The 15,701-nt window shown below is 43.9% G+C and overlaps 2 protein-coding genes across 2 annotated transcripts; one reads left to right on the top strand and one right to left on the bottom strand.

Moving 5' to 3' along the window:
* Positions 1-4,393: 4,393 nt before the first annotated feature.
* gla (galactosidase, alpha) lies at positions 4,394-11,548 on the top strand. Its single transcript, XM_061235014.1, has 7 exons — positions 4,394-4,689; positions 6,360-6,534; positions 6,917-7,094; positions 7,244-7,335; positions 9,272-9,433; positions 10,058-10,255; positions 10,862-11,548. Exons 1-7 carry the CDS (start codon positions 4,517-4,519, stop codon positions 11,204-11,206), a joined length of 1,323 nt encoding a protein of 440 aa, XP_061090998.1. The 5' UTR covers positions 4,394-4,516; the 3' UTR covers positions 11,207-11,548.
* Positions 11,549-11,708: 160 nt separating this feature from the next.
* LOC133124113 (large ribosomal subunit protein eL42) lies at positions 11,709-15,616 on the bottom strand. The gene is made up of 5 exons (XM_061235015.1): positions 15,547-15,616; positions 14,657-14,762; positions 14,232-14,299; positions 13,405-13,527; positions 11,709-11,774 (listed from the first exon to the last, which is right to left on the bottom strand). Exons 1-5 carry the CDS (start codon positions 15,547-15,549, stop codon positions 11,754-11,756), a joined length of 321 nt encoding a protein of 106 aa, XP_061090999.1. The 5' UTR covers positions 15,550-15,616; the 3' UTR covers positions 11,709-11,753.
* Positions 15,617-15,701: the final 85 nt, after the last annotated feature.

Here is a 15,701-nt window from a genome sequence, read left to right as displayed (position 1 = left end):
GCTCAGGCAGACCTGTCTCCAGGTACATCCCATGGGTATTTCCTCTTTAGTTCTGCCTCCCCCTAGAAACTCACTATTCCAGGAGTTTTATTTTGTATGTCAATAAAGCTAAAATAGAAACCGTGCATTCCCCACTGGTATTGGACAGGCTTGACTGATTATACACAACCGGTTTGAGAACTCGGGTCCATCAAATACAACTATTTTTAAATCTTTTTTCTCATCCGATTAACAAACTAATCTGTCAAGATCATTCCCTCCCCGAAACACTTGGAGTGATTGCATTTCATCTGGTGAAGTTGTTTGTGTGTGCTTTACGGTAGGTTACATTTACGTTTATGTTTATATGCTTTTGATCTATGGATCTCCCTCTACAAATGTCCAAACGTGTAAATTCTGTAAGCGCTAGCATACTACAATTGACACCGGGGTGCTAGTGCTGGAGTAGATACAGCAGGTACTGTTATTACATTACATGTTATTTAGCTGAAAGTGCTGATTAACTTTCCAATAAAAAAACAGCCCTCTTTCAACACTGCTGCCAAGGACTTTTTGATCAGAAAGATCTGAGAGCCACAGTACACCCAGGTGCCTGCAATGGGAGCTGGGCTCTTCAAACTCCCATTAATACCCCGTTATTCTGGAAAGGATCCAGGAGGGGGGGGGGGTTTCCTGCGGTAAGCGCACGCGCACATATCCCACTGTGGAAATGTACTGCCACTATTGCTGGTCATTGATTTTGCCATGTGCCTTTGACAGGCAGCGTTCCTGCAATAAGCAATAAGCAGTTCTATCTAATTAAACCTGGGCCCTGGACCATTAGGGCTCTTCAGAGGCCAGGCAGCGATGGGCACACTCCAGCAGTGTAATAATCACAGCTTGACTGAAGGTCATTTTTTGTAAATATGGCTTTTTAAAGAACTACAAGCCGAATCCTATATTGATCACGCAGTTAAAATTGATTTCCTCAAAATATACCGGAGCTCATACACAGAGTCCTTGTAAGTCTCCGCCAGAGTAGTCACTTTTACCGTAATTATTAATAATATTTATGTGTAATCAGGAACATATCATTATCGAATACCATTTCCACAGTAGGACCGACATAAAAAGATAATTAAAGGCATAATTTTTCGCTGTGGGTTTCTCAGTACTTTCCCCATTCACTCTGTGACAGAGGAGCTGTCTGTTCCAATACTCAAAACGTGTACATGTACTTGTTGCCATTTCTCTTTTTTAGTTTTCTCTTGTTTTAGTGTACCTGGGGGATATATCACAAAGCGGGATTACTGAGTTAGCAGGGTGAGTTCACCCAGTGAAACCTGGAGCAGCTGTTTGTACTTCAATCCATGTTCCAGTTTTGGCAGCGTTTTGGGTTTTACTCTGTGAACCTGCTTTGTGATTATACCCCTTTTTTCATTTTTAAAGCCATGGTTGTGTTCGGGGGTAGCAACTAGAAAACATAAAATATGTTCTGCCAAAAGTGGCGAATAGATGGAGGAAGCTCTACAGAAGAGTAGTGTCATGATGCTGCCAAAAGCAGTAAAACAAAAAAACTTGTCATTACTCTTGTAAATTTTTTTCCTTTTCTTATATTTGGTGAATTCTGTATGAACTTTTTCTTTTCATGTATATTGTCATTTTCCCAACCGCTGTAATAAAAAATTATGAACTCTGACTGACCCCTTGTGCATGGTGTCTTATCCGGTAGCGCACCTCCATACGATGTGAGTCTGCATCGCAACAGAGGTAGGCTAGAGTTAGTATTCACCAAGTGTTAGGCCCTGAATTCAACACTCACAAGCCCCTTAATCCTGAGAAAGGACAGATCACCTTGAAATTTTGCAATTTACACATTCCATGAATGTTTCAAGAAAAGCAGCACAGAAAAATGGATATTTAATGGTGGCACAGTAAGGCTTTCATAATGATCAAAAACAAGACATCTTTGCATTGTTTTACATATCGAACTGCTTATAAATATACCTCAAATGCCATTGAACTAAAACGGGCACCAGCACTGAATTAATAGAAACACAGTTACGAAATAAAGATTGCAGTCATTAGCACCACCTGCTAGCTGCCCTGGAGCAATGTAAAAGCTGATTAAAGCAACACGCCTGGCTCTCTATGCATCAAAGGTGTCCATCAATAAATCAGTTCCATAATGTATACAGCATCATCTATCAACTCAGAAGGCACACATCAAAACACACAGCCACGGTTGCCTGAGAAACAGGCCAAGCAAGGAAAAAAAGAAAAGAAAAGTGAAGTGAAGTGAAAATCAGCACATTCATGTCACAGCATTGTGCCATTTACCCATCATTCCCAAAGTCACCACACAGTATGCAAGCGACTGACTTCATAGCAATCAGCCAAAGTTAGGTAATGCACTGCTTCTGAACCTTGAGAAGGCAAAGTGACACTTTCAGGTGACTGAGATGTTTGAATTCTCATCCCGTTTACACCATGCCAGACTCCACTGGTCAGTCCTCTAACTTGACATTGCCAAAAAAAAACAAACAAACTGCTAATGAAAAAAATAAAACGGAAAGACAATAAAAGCATGGTATTTAAACAGCAATGCGTTTTATCATCTGCTAGTCCTGTTCTACATACTGTTACAGTGTTTCATAGGCGAGCTGATGGTGACAATTATTCCACTTGCATAACACCATGGGCAAGGGAGAAGGGGGAGAAGGGGGAGAAGGGGGGGGAGGTGTTGATGGTTGATGATCCATCAGTCACCAATTACAACCAAGAGCCCAGACAAGCACTGGCCACTCTCATCTAATCCCCCAACCAAAAGAAATGGGAAAATCTATCACTGTTGCAGCCAAAATCCTTTTCATTTTACGGGGGGGAACTACATTTGTAACCAAGTAAGTCGATTGGCCCATCCATCAGAGGGTGGCAAGTAAAACTGAAATCTGACATTCAGAGATGTGGTGCCTTCGCTCTGAGTCTGAACTACGGGGCAAAAGACAAATTGTTTGTACCGGCCCCTATTCCTCAGCGCAATCTCTTACAATGTTTAGGTTGAAATGCACATCCTTGACATTTGCGGGAAAAAGGTCAGAATTCGTCTTTATTAATGCTCTCACTTTATACCGAGGCAGCCAGGAGATGGGGATTACTGCGGTAATCTGGGGTAATGCCCGCTCATGGGTTTTTCCCCAGCTTGCTTACAGTGCTCCAATTTATCAAACAGCACTCAGCCACCGAGCTGCGGGCTTCACCTTCCCGTGTAATCTTCGACTTTCACGTGAGGTCACTTCCAAATGCTCCAGTGACCTTGCGCCTGCATAAAACCGACTTCCCCCCCCCCCCCCCCCCATCACCCAGAAAAGAAAAAAAAAAACAAGCATACGTGTTCTATTTTAAACTCAGTACACGTTTTAAAAACAACAATAATTCTCACTCTATAATTCATGGCCATTATATCTTCAAACCTCCTGGCATACAGTATAGGCCAATGTAGCTGGCATCAACCCAGTCGATAAATGTGGCAGTAAAAAGCATATGTAGCCTACCTAAATTTATATAGTGTGTGTGAGGCAAATGCACTGTTCTAACTTACTGTTATTGAGCATGAAACATTAAGGCCATACTCACGCATACTGTAGGCTAATATATTTGAAGAAATAAATGTGTACTGCAACGTATGCCAAGGTAATATAAGCTTTCATTTTCACACCATTTGCAACACGAGTCCGACTTCCATACCCTGTTCCTCCACCACGTCTTTTGAAACTGAACGCGGAAGTCAGGAGGGGGTGGATACGATGCCAGTAGCCTAATATTTCAGATTGTTAATTAAAACCCACCGGGGAAGATTACATTTCCGCTTATGTCTTCTTGCCGAATAAATCCCTTGATGTTCGAGTTTGCCACTTTGTTTCCCGGTCTCTGCTGTTCATTCAATACAGTAACCGCGACAGTAACAGGGTTGTAACCGCGAGAAAATGTTCAATTAAAACGGCTCTGTCTGAAGAATTACGTGCACTCGGACGTGACAAAACTGACCAAACAATAGCACAACACACCTAACCCTATTTTGCATTGCTATCCAATAAATGCTCTCAATGGTGTCTCACTGTAGCTTTGAATGCAACTCCCCCCCCCCCCCAGTAGCCTACTACAGACATTCCGCGGCTCTGTAAACTCGTGATTTTTCGTGATTGTACTAGTGCATTCTGGCACGTGGAAAGCCAAACTGGAGCCTTTGCAAATCAACCACGAGACCAAATCGTAACTTAAGTGACTGGCTGCACCCCAGACAAGGAACTAATGCGCTTCCTTCTATTATGAGCCTACACAGTAAACATACATACCTACGTGATTGGCTGGCTTTTGTGGGCTTGAGTTTTAACTGGTAGATGTACTTGTCAAATTCGCGTAGAAGGCGGGTCGTAGTAGGCTAGATCACCAGGAGCAGTTATACTGGTTAACAAGTCATGTGAACGTAGATGACAAGAAGATTTTTCGTATCGAGTCACTGTCACACTTTATTAAAATGACCGGGTCCATTTTGAGTGCCTTCAACATCATAGTAGGGATTTGTACGTTTATTTTCCCAGTTCGGGCACTTGACAATGGCCTCGCGCTGACACCGACAATGGGCTGGCTACACTGGGAAAGGTTTATGTGTAATACAGACTGTGACGCGGATCCTCATAATTGTATCAGGTAAGGCATGACTGGCTGGTAATCTATACTTCTTTGCGCGCTACACAGTGTATATCATTTTCACATTGAATGAATGAGGATATTATCCAATAGACATGCATATTTCACTTGACAGGCAAGCACGCATTCCGCTAACCTAAGAGTTAACCTAAGATTCTGAAGCCCCGGAAGTAAGGCTGTACTGCGCATGTCGAGTGCACAACATTGTAGCTCCAATTAAAAACCGAACGGGGAATATCCATTAAATTTAAATAGGAATATCACTTTTGAAAGCAAACCCTCTGACGACAATCCCCCAAAGTTTGTATTATTATTATTACGTATTCCTGAATTGACTGAATGAAATTATTATCCCTGTTTTCAACAAACTTGAATTAGCCTACAACTCAACAAGTGTTAAGCTAAACATTACATTACATCAGGGGTCGGCAACCCTGGTCCTGGAGAGCCGCAGGGTGTGCTGGCTTTCGTTGTTACTTGGCATTAATTGATCAATGAAAGCCGTTGATTACACAGTTAGCTCACCTCACCTGGTTTCTTGGGTCTGAATCGGCTTTTAAGGTGGAGATGAAAGCCAGCACACCCTGCGGCTCTCCAGGACCAGGGTTGCCGACCCCTGCATTACATTATTGGCATTTGGCAGACGCTCTTATCCAGAGCAATGTACAGTTGATTAGACTAAGCAGGAGACAATCCTCCCCTGGAGCAATGCAGGGTTAAGGGCCTTGCTCAAGGGCCCAACGGCTGTGCGGATCTTATTGTGGCTACACCGGGATTAGAACCACCGAGTCCCAGTAATTTACCTTAACCACTACGCTACGGGCCGCCCTGTAAAACACATAATATTCTGGACACATCACAGTTTTTGATGCGCATTGGTCAGGTTGTGCTACATCATGCCTAATTTTTACTCTCACGATTCTTGTGCAGCCTGTAAACCAAACCAAAAACACCCATAGTTTGTTCATCAAGGGCAAGTGATATTTACACTATATCAGTAGGGGTGTACTTCTGCAAATTGACCACTGTCTGCAGACTTTAAGCCACCAGAGTGTGAGAAGCTGTTTATTTCTTTTTCTGCAAATTGTAAAAAAAATATATATTTTTTAAAGTTTTATTTGTTTTTGGTACCAATTTAAACACTAGCTTGTCAGCTTGAGTCACATATTTCAATATCTGCTGTACACCTAGTACCAACCAAAAATGGCACAGGTATGTGGTTTAGTTGAGCCTATGTAGATGTATTTTATGGCCATGTTGAGTGGAATTTATTTGAGAAAAACTAGATATGCTGAGGAGCTTACTGTAAAACATTTCAGGCAGAGGTAAGGGCTGAAGTTCTAATGCTAATAAGCTGTTTGTGTGCCAGGATGGGGAATCCCTAGCTTGCTTCAAGTGATCATAAACTCCCACAAGAAATATCTGAAATGTGATATATCTGTCTTTGTAAATGTCACATATTTAACTCATTCTCAGACATGAATATGCCACCAGCTGACTTTTTTAAATTCAAAAGCTGTTATAAGGTAGGTTTGAGTTTTTGCATTCCGTATCGCCCCTTGGCTGGATACCTAAATATGCCCGGGGTCCGGAACTGCCAATGGCACAGTGTCTCAGGATGATTGACAGCAGCTTCCACTGTGTCACCTCCTCCCTTCTGTGGTCCGCAGCGAGAAACTGTACATGGAGATGGCGGACGCTATGGTGAAGGACGGGTGGAAGGACGCCGGCTACGAGTACGTGTGCATCGACGACTGCTGGCCCTCGCGAGACCGCGACGCCGAGGGCCGTCTGCAGGCGGACCCCAAGAGGTTCCCGGGGGGGATCAAGAAGCTCGCCGACTACGTGAGTCACGGGGCCCCCGGCAGCATTCGCTCCCTCAGCGGGCTCCCCTGTGACAGCGACCGTGACCCCCCTTTCCTCGAGCAGGAAAACGTGCTGAGCCACCTTTTAATACAGCGGCGTTTAGGTCATATGAAATTTTTTTAAATCAATAAATATTGAAAAGCTACTATCTGCTGTTCTTAAATGAGACGCAACATTATGTTGCGTTTGAAGGTTTGCCAGTGCAATGGAAATACAATACCCCCCTCTGCTGGATGTAAGGAGTATTACAAAAGCTTGGTCTCGATGGCCTGTTTTTTCCACTGAACTGCCAGGTTTTCTGTAAATGACACACTTTCTAAATGTGCTGCTTATTAATCCTCTGTTATGGCTGTGTGTTCAGATGCACTCCAAGGGCCTGAAACTGGGGATTTATGCCGATGTGGGCACAATGACTTGTGCAGGCTACCCCGGCAGCTTGGGCCACTATGACACAGACGCCCAGACTTTTGCCGAATGGGGTGTGGACCTGCTGAAATTTGATGGGTGCAACATGCCCAACTGGACCTTACTGGCAGGAGGTAAGGCAAGATCCAGATGCCAGTAGTGACAGATGTCGTTCTGCACTGTCGCGTCTAAGCCCTGATGTGAAACGTAATCATAAAAGCCCCCGAGGTTGGAGGAGACTGACATATTGAAGTGGTTTTCGGTTGTGTAAATTGTTTTACAGGTTATATAAACATGTCCGTCGCCTTGAACAAGACCGGGAGAAGCATTTTGTATTCCTGTGAGTGGCCGCTGTATGAATGGCAGTTCCACCAGGTAGGAAGAACAACAAGCACACCGAGCTTCCTGAAACACAATGCAAAAATGTTTTGACAAGATAATGTAGTAGGACAAAGATACTAAGTCCCATAGGTTGCTTCAGAGAGAGAGAGAAGGTTGACATATCTTCCTGTGCCTCTTTCTACTGCAGTCAGTCCCCTGTAAATGCATAATTTACACCGGCATTTTGCATTTTATCGCATTGCATGCACATTTTAAAATCCCATTTGTTCTCCATAGCACTCTAAATACTCCGGATCTGTGAATATTATGCATAAGAGTCACATTATCTTTCTTGAATGCAGTTTGACCGTATGTGTATGCACACAGTATTTGTATATTACTGGGACATTAGCTCAGGCGATAAGAGCGGTCGTCTGACAGTCGGAAAGGTTGTCAGTTCGGTTCATTACATTACATTATCCAGAGCGACATACAGTTGATTAGACTAAGCAGGAGACAGTCCTCCCCTGGAGCAATGCAGGGTTAAGGGCCTTGCTCAAGGGCCCAACGGCTGTGTGGATCTTATGGTGGCTACACCGGGATTAGAACCACCGACCGTGTGTGTCCCAGTCTTTTACCTTAACCACTACGCTACAGGCCGGTTCGATCTCCCTCCCTCGGTGTGTAGAAGTGTCCTTGAGCAAGATGCCTAACCCCCAATTTCTCCTGAGGAGCTGATTGGTACCTTGCACGGCAGCCTATCACTGCTGGTGTGTGATTGAATGGGTGACTGAGAGGCATCAATTGTAAAGCGCTTTTCATAAAAGTGTTTTGCTGCGTACACATTAAATATGGCAGTTATTTCGCATTTGCATAGTTTGCTGGCATTGTTATGTGAGTATGCATATAAAAATAAATGTGTAACAAGCATTTTTAAAAGCCACCACTATTCATGAAATAATTACTGTACTGTATTCATAAAATGAATTTATTTGGCCCCTGAAACATTAACTTGATGGGACTATTATATTGATGCATGCGCTTATCACATAAACTTTGCCGTTCTATTCCATTGATTTCACTGTTCTCTGCATCTTCTTAAGTGTATGCCATGGTCAGCATGAGCTTATTTCATTATAAGTAACCGACCACAGGTCCTTAACTCAGCAGTCAATGTCAGAATATATTACAATGGCGGTTAATCAAGATGTTTTGATGCAGGCCATTTAAATGGTGAGAAGGCTCATTATACTCTAAGGCATTGACTAAGGCACTGGCCTCAGAACTGGAGTTTGTCTCCGGGCGCTGCACTGTGGCTCTTAAGTAACTAGGATGGGTTAAATGCAGAGGATGCATTTTTTTGCCTCGGAAGGCAATGACAATTAAGAATTAATACATTCATTCATTCATTCATCAGTTTAAGCTACACTGAACTGTCCACCCATGGACTTCTACAATGCTTGAACTTATTTTAACCCATCATTATACAAAATACAATGAGCAGTTCAAATCTGTGAGTCACTGACGATGTAAGCCAGAGCTTATCTACAGTCCTGTAGGTTGTCACTCCAACCCTAACAAAACACACCTCGTTCAACGGCTAGCGATCTCATTGAGCTGCTAATTAGTTGAATCGGGCATGCCAAATTCAGTTCGAAATTAGCAGGAACAGGTTTGGGCAGCCCTGGTGCAAGCAAAGCGCCTCCTATTTTTGGTTTCAGAAAGCCTTGTTCTTCCTTCGGTCATATTTCTCACCTCATCGGGCATACGCTAACCCCTAACGATGAGGCTCCTGTAGGTTGACCACAGCAGTTGTGCGACGCTGGCCTGTAGCGTAGTGGTTAAGGTACAGGACTGGGACCCACAAGGACGGTGGACGGTGGCTTTTGTGTGAAGTAGGGCACACTCAATACAGGCAAACCTCAGTTTTACAGTGCCACATGCCATGCCTCGCTTTCTGTGACCTTGACCCATCGTGGTTTCATTGCAGCCCAACTACACCGCAATCCGGCAGACGTGTAACCACTGGCGCAACTCCGCAGACGTGTACGACTCCTGGAGCAGCGTGACGGGCATCGTGGACTGGACCGCCGATCATCAGGACCTCATCGTTCCAGTGGCAGGCCCTGGGGGCTGGAATGACCCGGATATGGTACCACCACCTCCGTCTGCTCAAGCGGGGCTAACAAAACCGGGCTGCTCCACGAACTTATGAATATTAATGTGTCCCCCCGGTGGCACGTGGTGCAGTGAGCAGCACTGTCACCTCCCAGGTTCAAATTCCGGCCAGGGCCGTTCTGCGTGGAGTTTGCGCGTTCTCCCCGTGTCTGTATGCGTTTCCTCCCTGCTATAGTCCAGAGACGTATACAGGCTGGGCTAATTGGAGACTCTAAATTGCCCAAAGGTATGCGTGTGTGAGTGAATGAATGGTGTGTGACCTGCAATGGATTGGTGACCCATCCAGAGTGCATTTCTGCCTCTAACCCAATGCATGCTGGAATAGGCTCCAGCTCCCGACCAGGAATAAGTGGGTTAGATGATGGTTTTTCATATTGATATATTATAAATACATATTAAATAGTGTAGTGTAGCGTGCCCTTATCCTGATGGACCTGGTCAGAGTTAAGACCACGGCATCCATTTTAATAAGCCTGTTTTTTGAGTGACTTGCAGTTTCTCGCAGTGCGTGATGTAACATTGTGTAACAAAGCGAGTCATTCTCGTTCCAAACACCGTTTTGAGTCTGGGTCTGAGCTCGTTCTTGGTTTCGTTTCAGCTGGTAATCGGGAACTTCGGGCTGAGCCGCGACCAGCAGGAGACCCAAATGGCCTTGTGGGCGATCATGGCCGCTCCGCTGCTGATGTCGAACGACCTGCGGGCCATCGATCCCCAGTCCCAGAGGCTGCTGCAGAACCGCCACATTATCGCCATCAGCCAGGACCCGCTGGGCAAGCAGGGCACCCGCAAGGCCAAGGTACCAACCCCTAAAATCCTGCCTCACATTAGACCCTTCATGCCCCAGCGGCTAGCTGACCCCGTTTTCAGAGGTTGAAGGTTTTCACCACAGCCGTAACCATAAGGGTTCAAATTATAAACAGCAACATTGTTTGGGCAGCCTTTGCCCTAGTTTAACTGCCTGTACACTTCAGTTTATTTATACAGTTTACAAACTCCCCCCCCTTCACTGTGAAAATCATGCAAGGCACTTTCCTAATGCAATTCATTATATAGCAATGTGCACCCCTATAATTATCCAGCAGACATAAAAGTCTTCTTCACCTCACCCACTGTGAGGGGAGTAGCGATGCGGCACTGACTGGGGCGGGCCTGTAGCGTAGTGGTTAAGGTAAATGACTGGGACACGCAAGGTCGGTGGTTCGAATCCCAGTTTAGCCACAATAAGATCCGCACAGCAAGGCCCTTAACCCTACATTGCTCCAGGGGAGGATTGTCTCCTGCTTAGTCTAATCAACTGTATGTCGCTCTGGATAAGAGCGTCTGCCAAATGACATTACTGTACTGTACTGTACTGTACTGTACTGTACTGTAATGTAATGTAATGTAATGTAATCTAATCTAGGTGAACGGGTTCGAGGTGTGGCAGCGCCCCCTGTCCACCGGAGGACTCGCACTGGCGGTGACCAACAGGCAGGAGATTGGCGGGCCCAGGCACTTCCCCCTGACCCTGGCCACCGTGCTGGTCTGGAGGTCGTGTTACCACCAGTGCAACGTCACCCAGATCCTGCCCCAGTACCGAGAGCTGGGCGTGCATGGCCTCTTCAGCAAGCTCCAGCTATCGGTGAACCCCACCGGGACCGCGCTGCTCCTGCTCTCCCCTGTCCCGGCCATGTCCTGCACCAGGCTGCAGGCAAAAAAATGGCTTCGCTACCTCAGCAAAGACAGAGCCCAGAGAACAGCTCTGTAGCAGCTGAAGCTGCAGCTTGATCCAGCGACTTGGGAGCGAGGGGGTTTCGCAAAAACAAAAACAGATCTTCCACCTCTGTTTGTGGGGCAAAACCCTTTGGTTTGTTCAGAAAAGTCCCAGATTGACAGCTGAACCAAAGCACTTTATTATGTGACCAAAGAAAGGCATGTTTGAGTGATACAAATTATTTCAGGCTGCTGATATTAACAGGCAACACGCTTAGCATTATGGAGGTATTATGGAAGTGCAATAGAAATTTTAATTGTTGCCTAATTTGCGCAATTATATGATGGGAAAATAAGACTTGGGCTGTACTGCCGAGGGCCCATATGATTCTTACCTTTTATCTTTTATTTTTGAAGGGATTTTGCTTTTTATGAGCTTTTTTTTATGGAATTTAAATAAAGATTTTTACCATCGATTTGTGCATTTTTACTGGTGTCTCCAAACATCCGGTCTGTGAGATTATGACCACACTGTATTAATGACAAGCAGATCCATATATATTTAAATTCATTTATTGGCATTAATGGAAAAGTCCAGAAGCCTAGAACTGGATCACCTGGCCCTGAAAGGAAAAAACATGAATGCAATCAGAATAAAATCAAACAATATATCAATTTGCACATGAAGACCAAGAAATTCACTGTCAATAACCACAATCATGACCTGTCTGACTGAATACTAGATATAAATCAAATGTGCTGAGTTACCTGTGTTCAAATGTTTGTTAAATGTTCTGTTCAATTAAAATATTAGAAATATAAACATGCAAAAACACCAGTAGAGGCAGGATGTACCCAACAAAGTTGATCGTTAACAGCTCAAAGTGGGGGGTACACAGCTCAAAGTGGGGGTTACACAGATGAGTGCAAAGTGACAAGTGAGAGTTGAAGTAAATGTTATCCAAGCCGAACCAAAATTGCGGAACCGTGGGGATTAAAAAAAAAGATCTGAACTGGGGCAGTGAAACACCCAAACAGGCAATGTTCTGAGCTGGAGATCAGCAGGACACAAACTAAAGCAGCATTATTAAACACTAACAATGCCACTCATTTCACATACATGTGCTGCATTACCAGTTCTGCCATGAAAATGGCTGAAAAACAGAACCATGGGAAACACGGAAGGTGCAATTTCCCGGTACTTTATTGTGGTTTTCTAGGATCTTTGTAAGGTATGATGTTCCCGATGAGGATCATACACAATCTTAAGCCACATACCATAAAAGCATCTGCTAACTTAATGACAGGGCAGGCACAGGGACATTATGTCATGTGCATTTAAGATGCTGTGCTGACAGCAAGAGCAGAAGCACAAAATGTTGCATTATGCTGCTCTTATGTCCCATTATGTGAATGGGTGAGCATGTCATGCGAAGTCTTATTTACAGTACTATTATTTCCTCCCAATGACAAATGTCCAATTTGTGGGTGTTCAAGCACATCAGCGCAACTGACTCTCTGTCAGTTCAGGAGAGCTCAGACAAGCTTGCAAATCCTACCACCTCCAAAACACGTGGAGTCAAACATCTGATTCAGTCTGCCAGTCAGACTTTACCACACCGTGTCTGAAAAGGAGGTGAAGGTGTAGCTTCTGTGGTTATTTCGGGCGCACTAAGAGGGGCCTGGTTTAAAACGGAGACGCGTTCATGCCGCCATTCAGCTGACTGAAATCGCCCCTATCCCCAACAACCGCCAACCACAGCCGCCCTGGCCTCAGCTAGGTCCTGATACAGCCCGAGTAGGCAACACTGATCACACTCAATCAAAAGCTTCAGACTATAACACACAAACACAAGCCTTTAAAGGTCCACAGGTCTTTTTCTTCTTTTCATATCAACCTCAAAGCTGTCGGTTTGTGTTCCATTCCGATTCAAGTTTTAAAAATCTTGATTGAAGTATGCATATTTTAGGATCAAACTGCTATTTCTCCAAGCTGTTTGTAAAATGAGCTCTCGTATGTTTTTGCATAATCGCATGCTGTCGCTGAATATAAACTTCTGAACCCATGTAAACTGCCTCTGAGAGGAGCCAAAGGCCTTTGGACACCTTTTGAGAATCCTGTTGATCTTCTACATTAGTTGTTATTTACAGATTATTTGCTCCTCGATCCCTCTCCCTCACTGTTGTATTCTCTCCACTGTCCATGTTAACACAGAGAGCAGGCCGCAGGAGGTAACACCATGCAGGTCTTACCTTTCTCTTCTTGTCTCCGCCCAGTTCAAAGTGCTTGCATCTCTTGATGGCCAACATCCTTTTGGACCTGCAGTTGGGCTCGACACACTCCAGCCTCAACACAATCTTCTTTGTGGTCTTAGCCTTTAAATAAAATGGCATACTTTTTTATGATACACTTTTTTATTGCACATAGCATGTGTATGAACATCTTTCATAAATTGTACCAGAAAAAAAACTGGAAAATTCAAGTTCAAAAAGGTGCACAACTGCACATAAAAAACCCCATAATGACCCAATCAGATCATATACAGGCATAATGTTCTTGTATACAAGTCTTTATTGTTTATGTGTATACAGGGATACATAAATCTCAGGTACATAAATACATATACACCTCAGGTTTTTAAGTTCAGCAGTCTCTCAGCCTCTAAGACTGAAGAGAAAAATTCCCAATTTTAAATCCTCAGTTTGAAGTAGTTTGGCCTACACGTCAAACATGCGCTGACAATGATAATTAACTGGATATAATTTGTCTAGAGCACGTGTACGATACATCTGTTGGGAGAGTTGGCAGGACAGCTGGCACATAATGAAAATCAAATCGCTTCCCAAAAGTTCCAAGAAAGGGAAAATGTCAAAACTAAAAAATTTGGTTTGAAAAGTTTGTGTCTTGCTTTGCAAAGCTGCTTTTCCTAAATCCAGATACTACAACAGTACATGCAATAAGAAATGTATTATTCTCATTCCAACTTTTGTCATTATTCTCAGACATAATCATAAAAACACATATCTGGCACCCTTACTACCCAGCATACACAGGGAGAGGATTTGTGAACTTTTCATACCTTCTTTCTGAAAATTGGCTTTGTCTGACCACCATAGCCACTCTGCTTTCTGTCATATCGCCTCTTTCCTGTAAGATTGATTGAAGGTCACAAAGTAAGATTCTCCCTTGATCCATGGGTATAATTACCTGGCTCTGTAGCGTAGTGGTTAAGGTAAATGACTGGGACACACATGGTTGGTGGTTCTAATCCCGGTGTAGCCACAGTAAGATCTGCACAGCCGTTGGGCCCTTGAGCAAGGCCCTTAACCCTGCATTGCTCCAGGGGAGGATTGTCTCCTGCTTAGTCTAATCAACTGTATGTCGCTCTGGATAAGAGCGTCTGCCAAATGCCAATAATGTAATGTAATGTAATGTAATGGCTCTGAGTTAGTGACAGTTGACTGAATAACTTCAAATTGGCACATATAGTTATTGTGGACTCACCCTGGGCGTACAGAGAGTCTTTGCCCTTTTTGTACTGTGTAACTTTGTGTGGTTGGTGCCTCTTGCACTTTTTGCAGTAAGTCCTGCGGGTCTTCGGCACGTTCACCTAAACCATAGTCACATACAAAATGAAGGGGTTAGGGAATGGGATTCGTAGAGGGTGCACTAATTTCACAAGTTACTATTATCGCATCAAAACAACTTAATGTGCGCGTTTGCTACCAGTCTACCAAGATCGTGTACGTAGGCAAACGTTTAGTAAAAATATAATCGCTCCTGCTTGCAAGCTAGCAGCTAGTCATCTTGTTGTATAGCACACTACCGAGGCACAACTCAGAAGCTTGACAATCTGCAAGCTAAAGTTTCAGGGAATTGGCTCATCTCATTTTCGTCAACTGCCATTAACTTCCAGTTTCCTTGCATAACATGAGAATGCATTAACATTACACTGCCCACGGCTAAATAAATCCGAGCGATAACTAATTCGCAGATGAACGCTAGCCTAGCTGAGGCTAAGCAGTTCATACTTAGGCTAACGTTAGCGGACATTGTGAACCTTTAGCAAGCTACATTCGGTTACAAGAAAATGACACCATCAGTTACGGTAAAAACACATTATCTTGTGCTGTAGTTAACGTTAACGGTAACGTAGTGTTAATATAACGTGTTGGGCTAACCATCTACCATAGTAGGATAAGCAGCCAACACCGAGTGCCTTAAGACACATGTAACGTTTAAGTTTTATAACAAGCATAAATCACAATATAGTGACCGGTGTATTATCTACCATATAATATAATACAGGGGATGATTTAACACCTCTTACAGCAATGTGCTGCCATAAGATTGTTGTTGATTGTAAAAACAAGCAAGCGTCCCATATTTCTTACCATAGCTACAGACCCTGAGCAGCAGGAAAAGGAACGTCTGACCCGGAAACACTCTCAAAGCCCTGGCCGAGAGTGTGGTTTGTAAAGGGTCACCCCCTTGTGGTTGGCATATATATTTTTCTCAAATAAATTGTCTAAATTATGTGCTGAATGCA

The sequence above is a fragment of the Conger conger genome, chromosome 3 (genome assembly GCF_963514075.1).
Source record: "Conger conger chromosome 3, fConCon1.1, whole genome shotgun sequence".
Lineage (NCBI taxonomy): Eukaryota > Metazoa > Chordata > Actinopteri > Anguilliformes > Congridae > Conger > Conger conger.
Note: the sequence above shows the minus strand (reverse complement) of the source record. Positions and strands in the feature narration are given on the sequence as shown.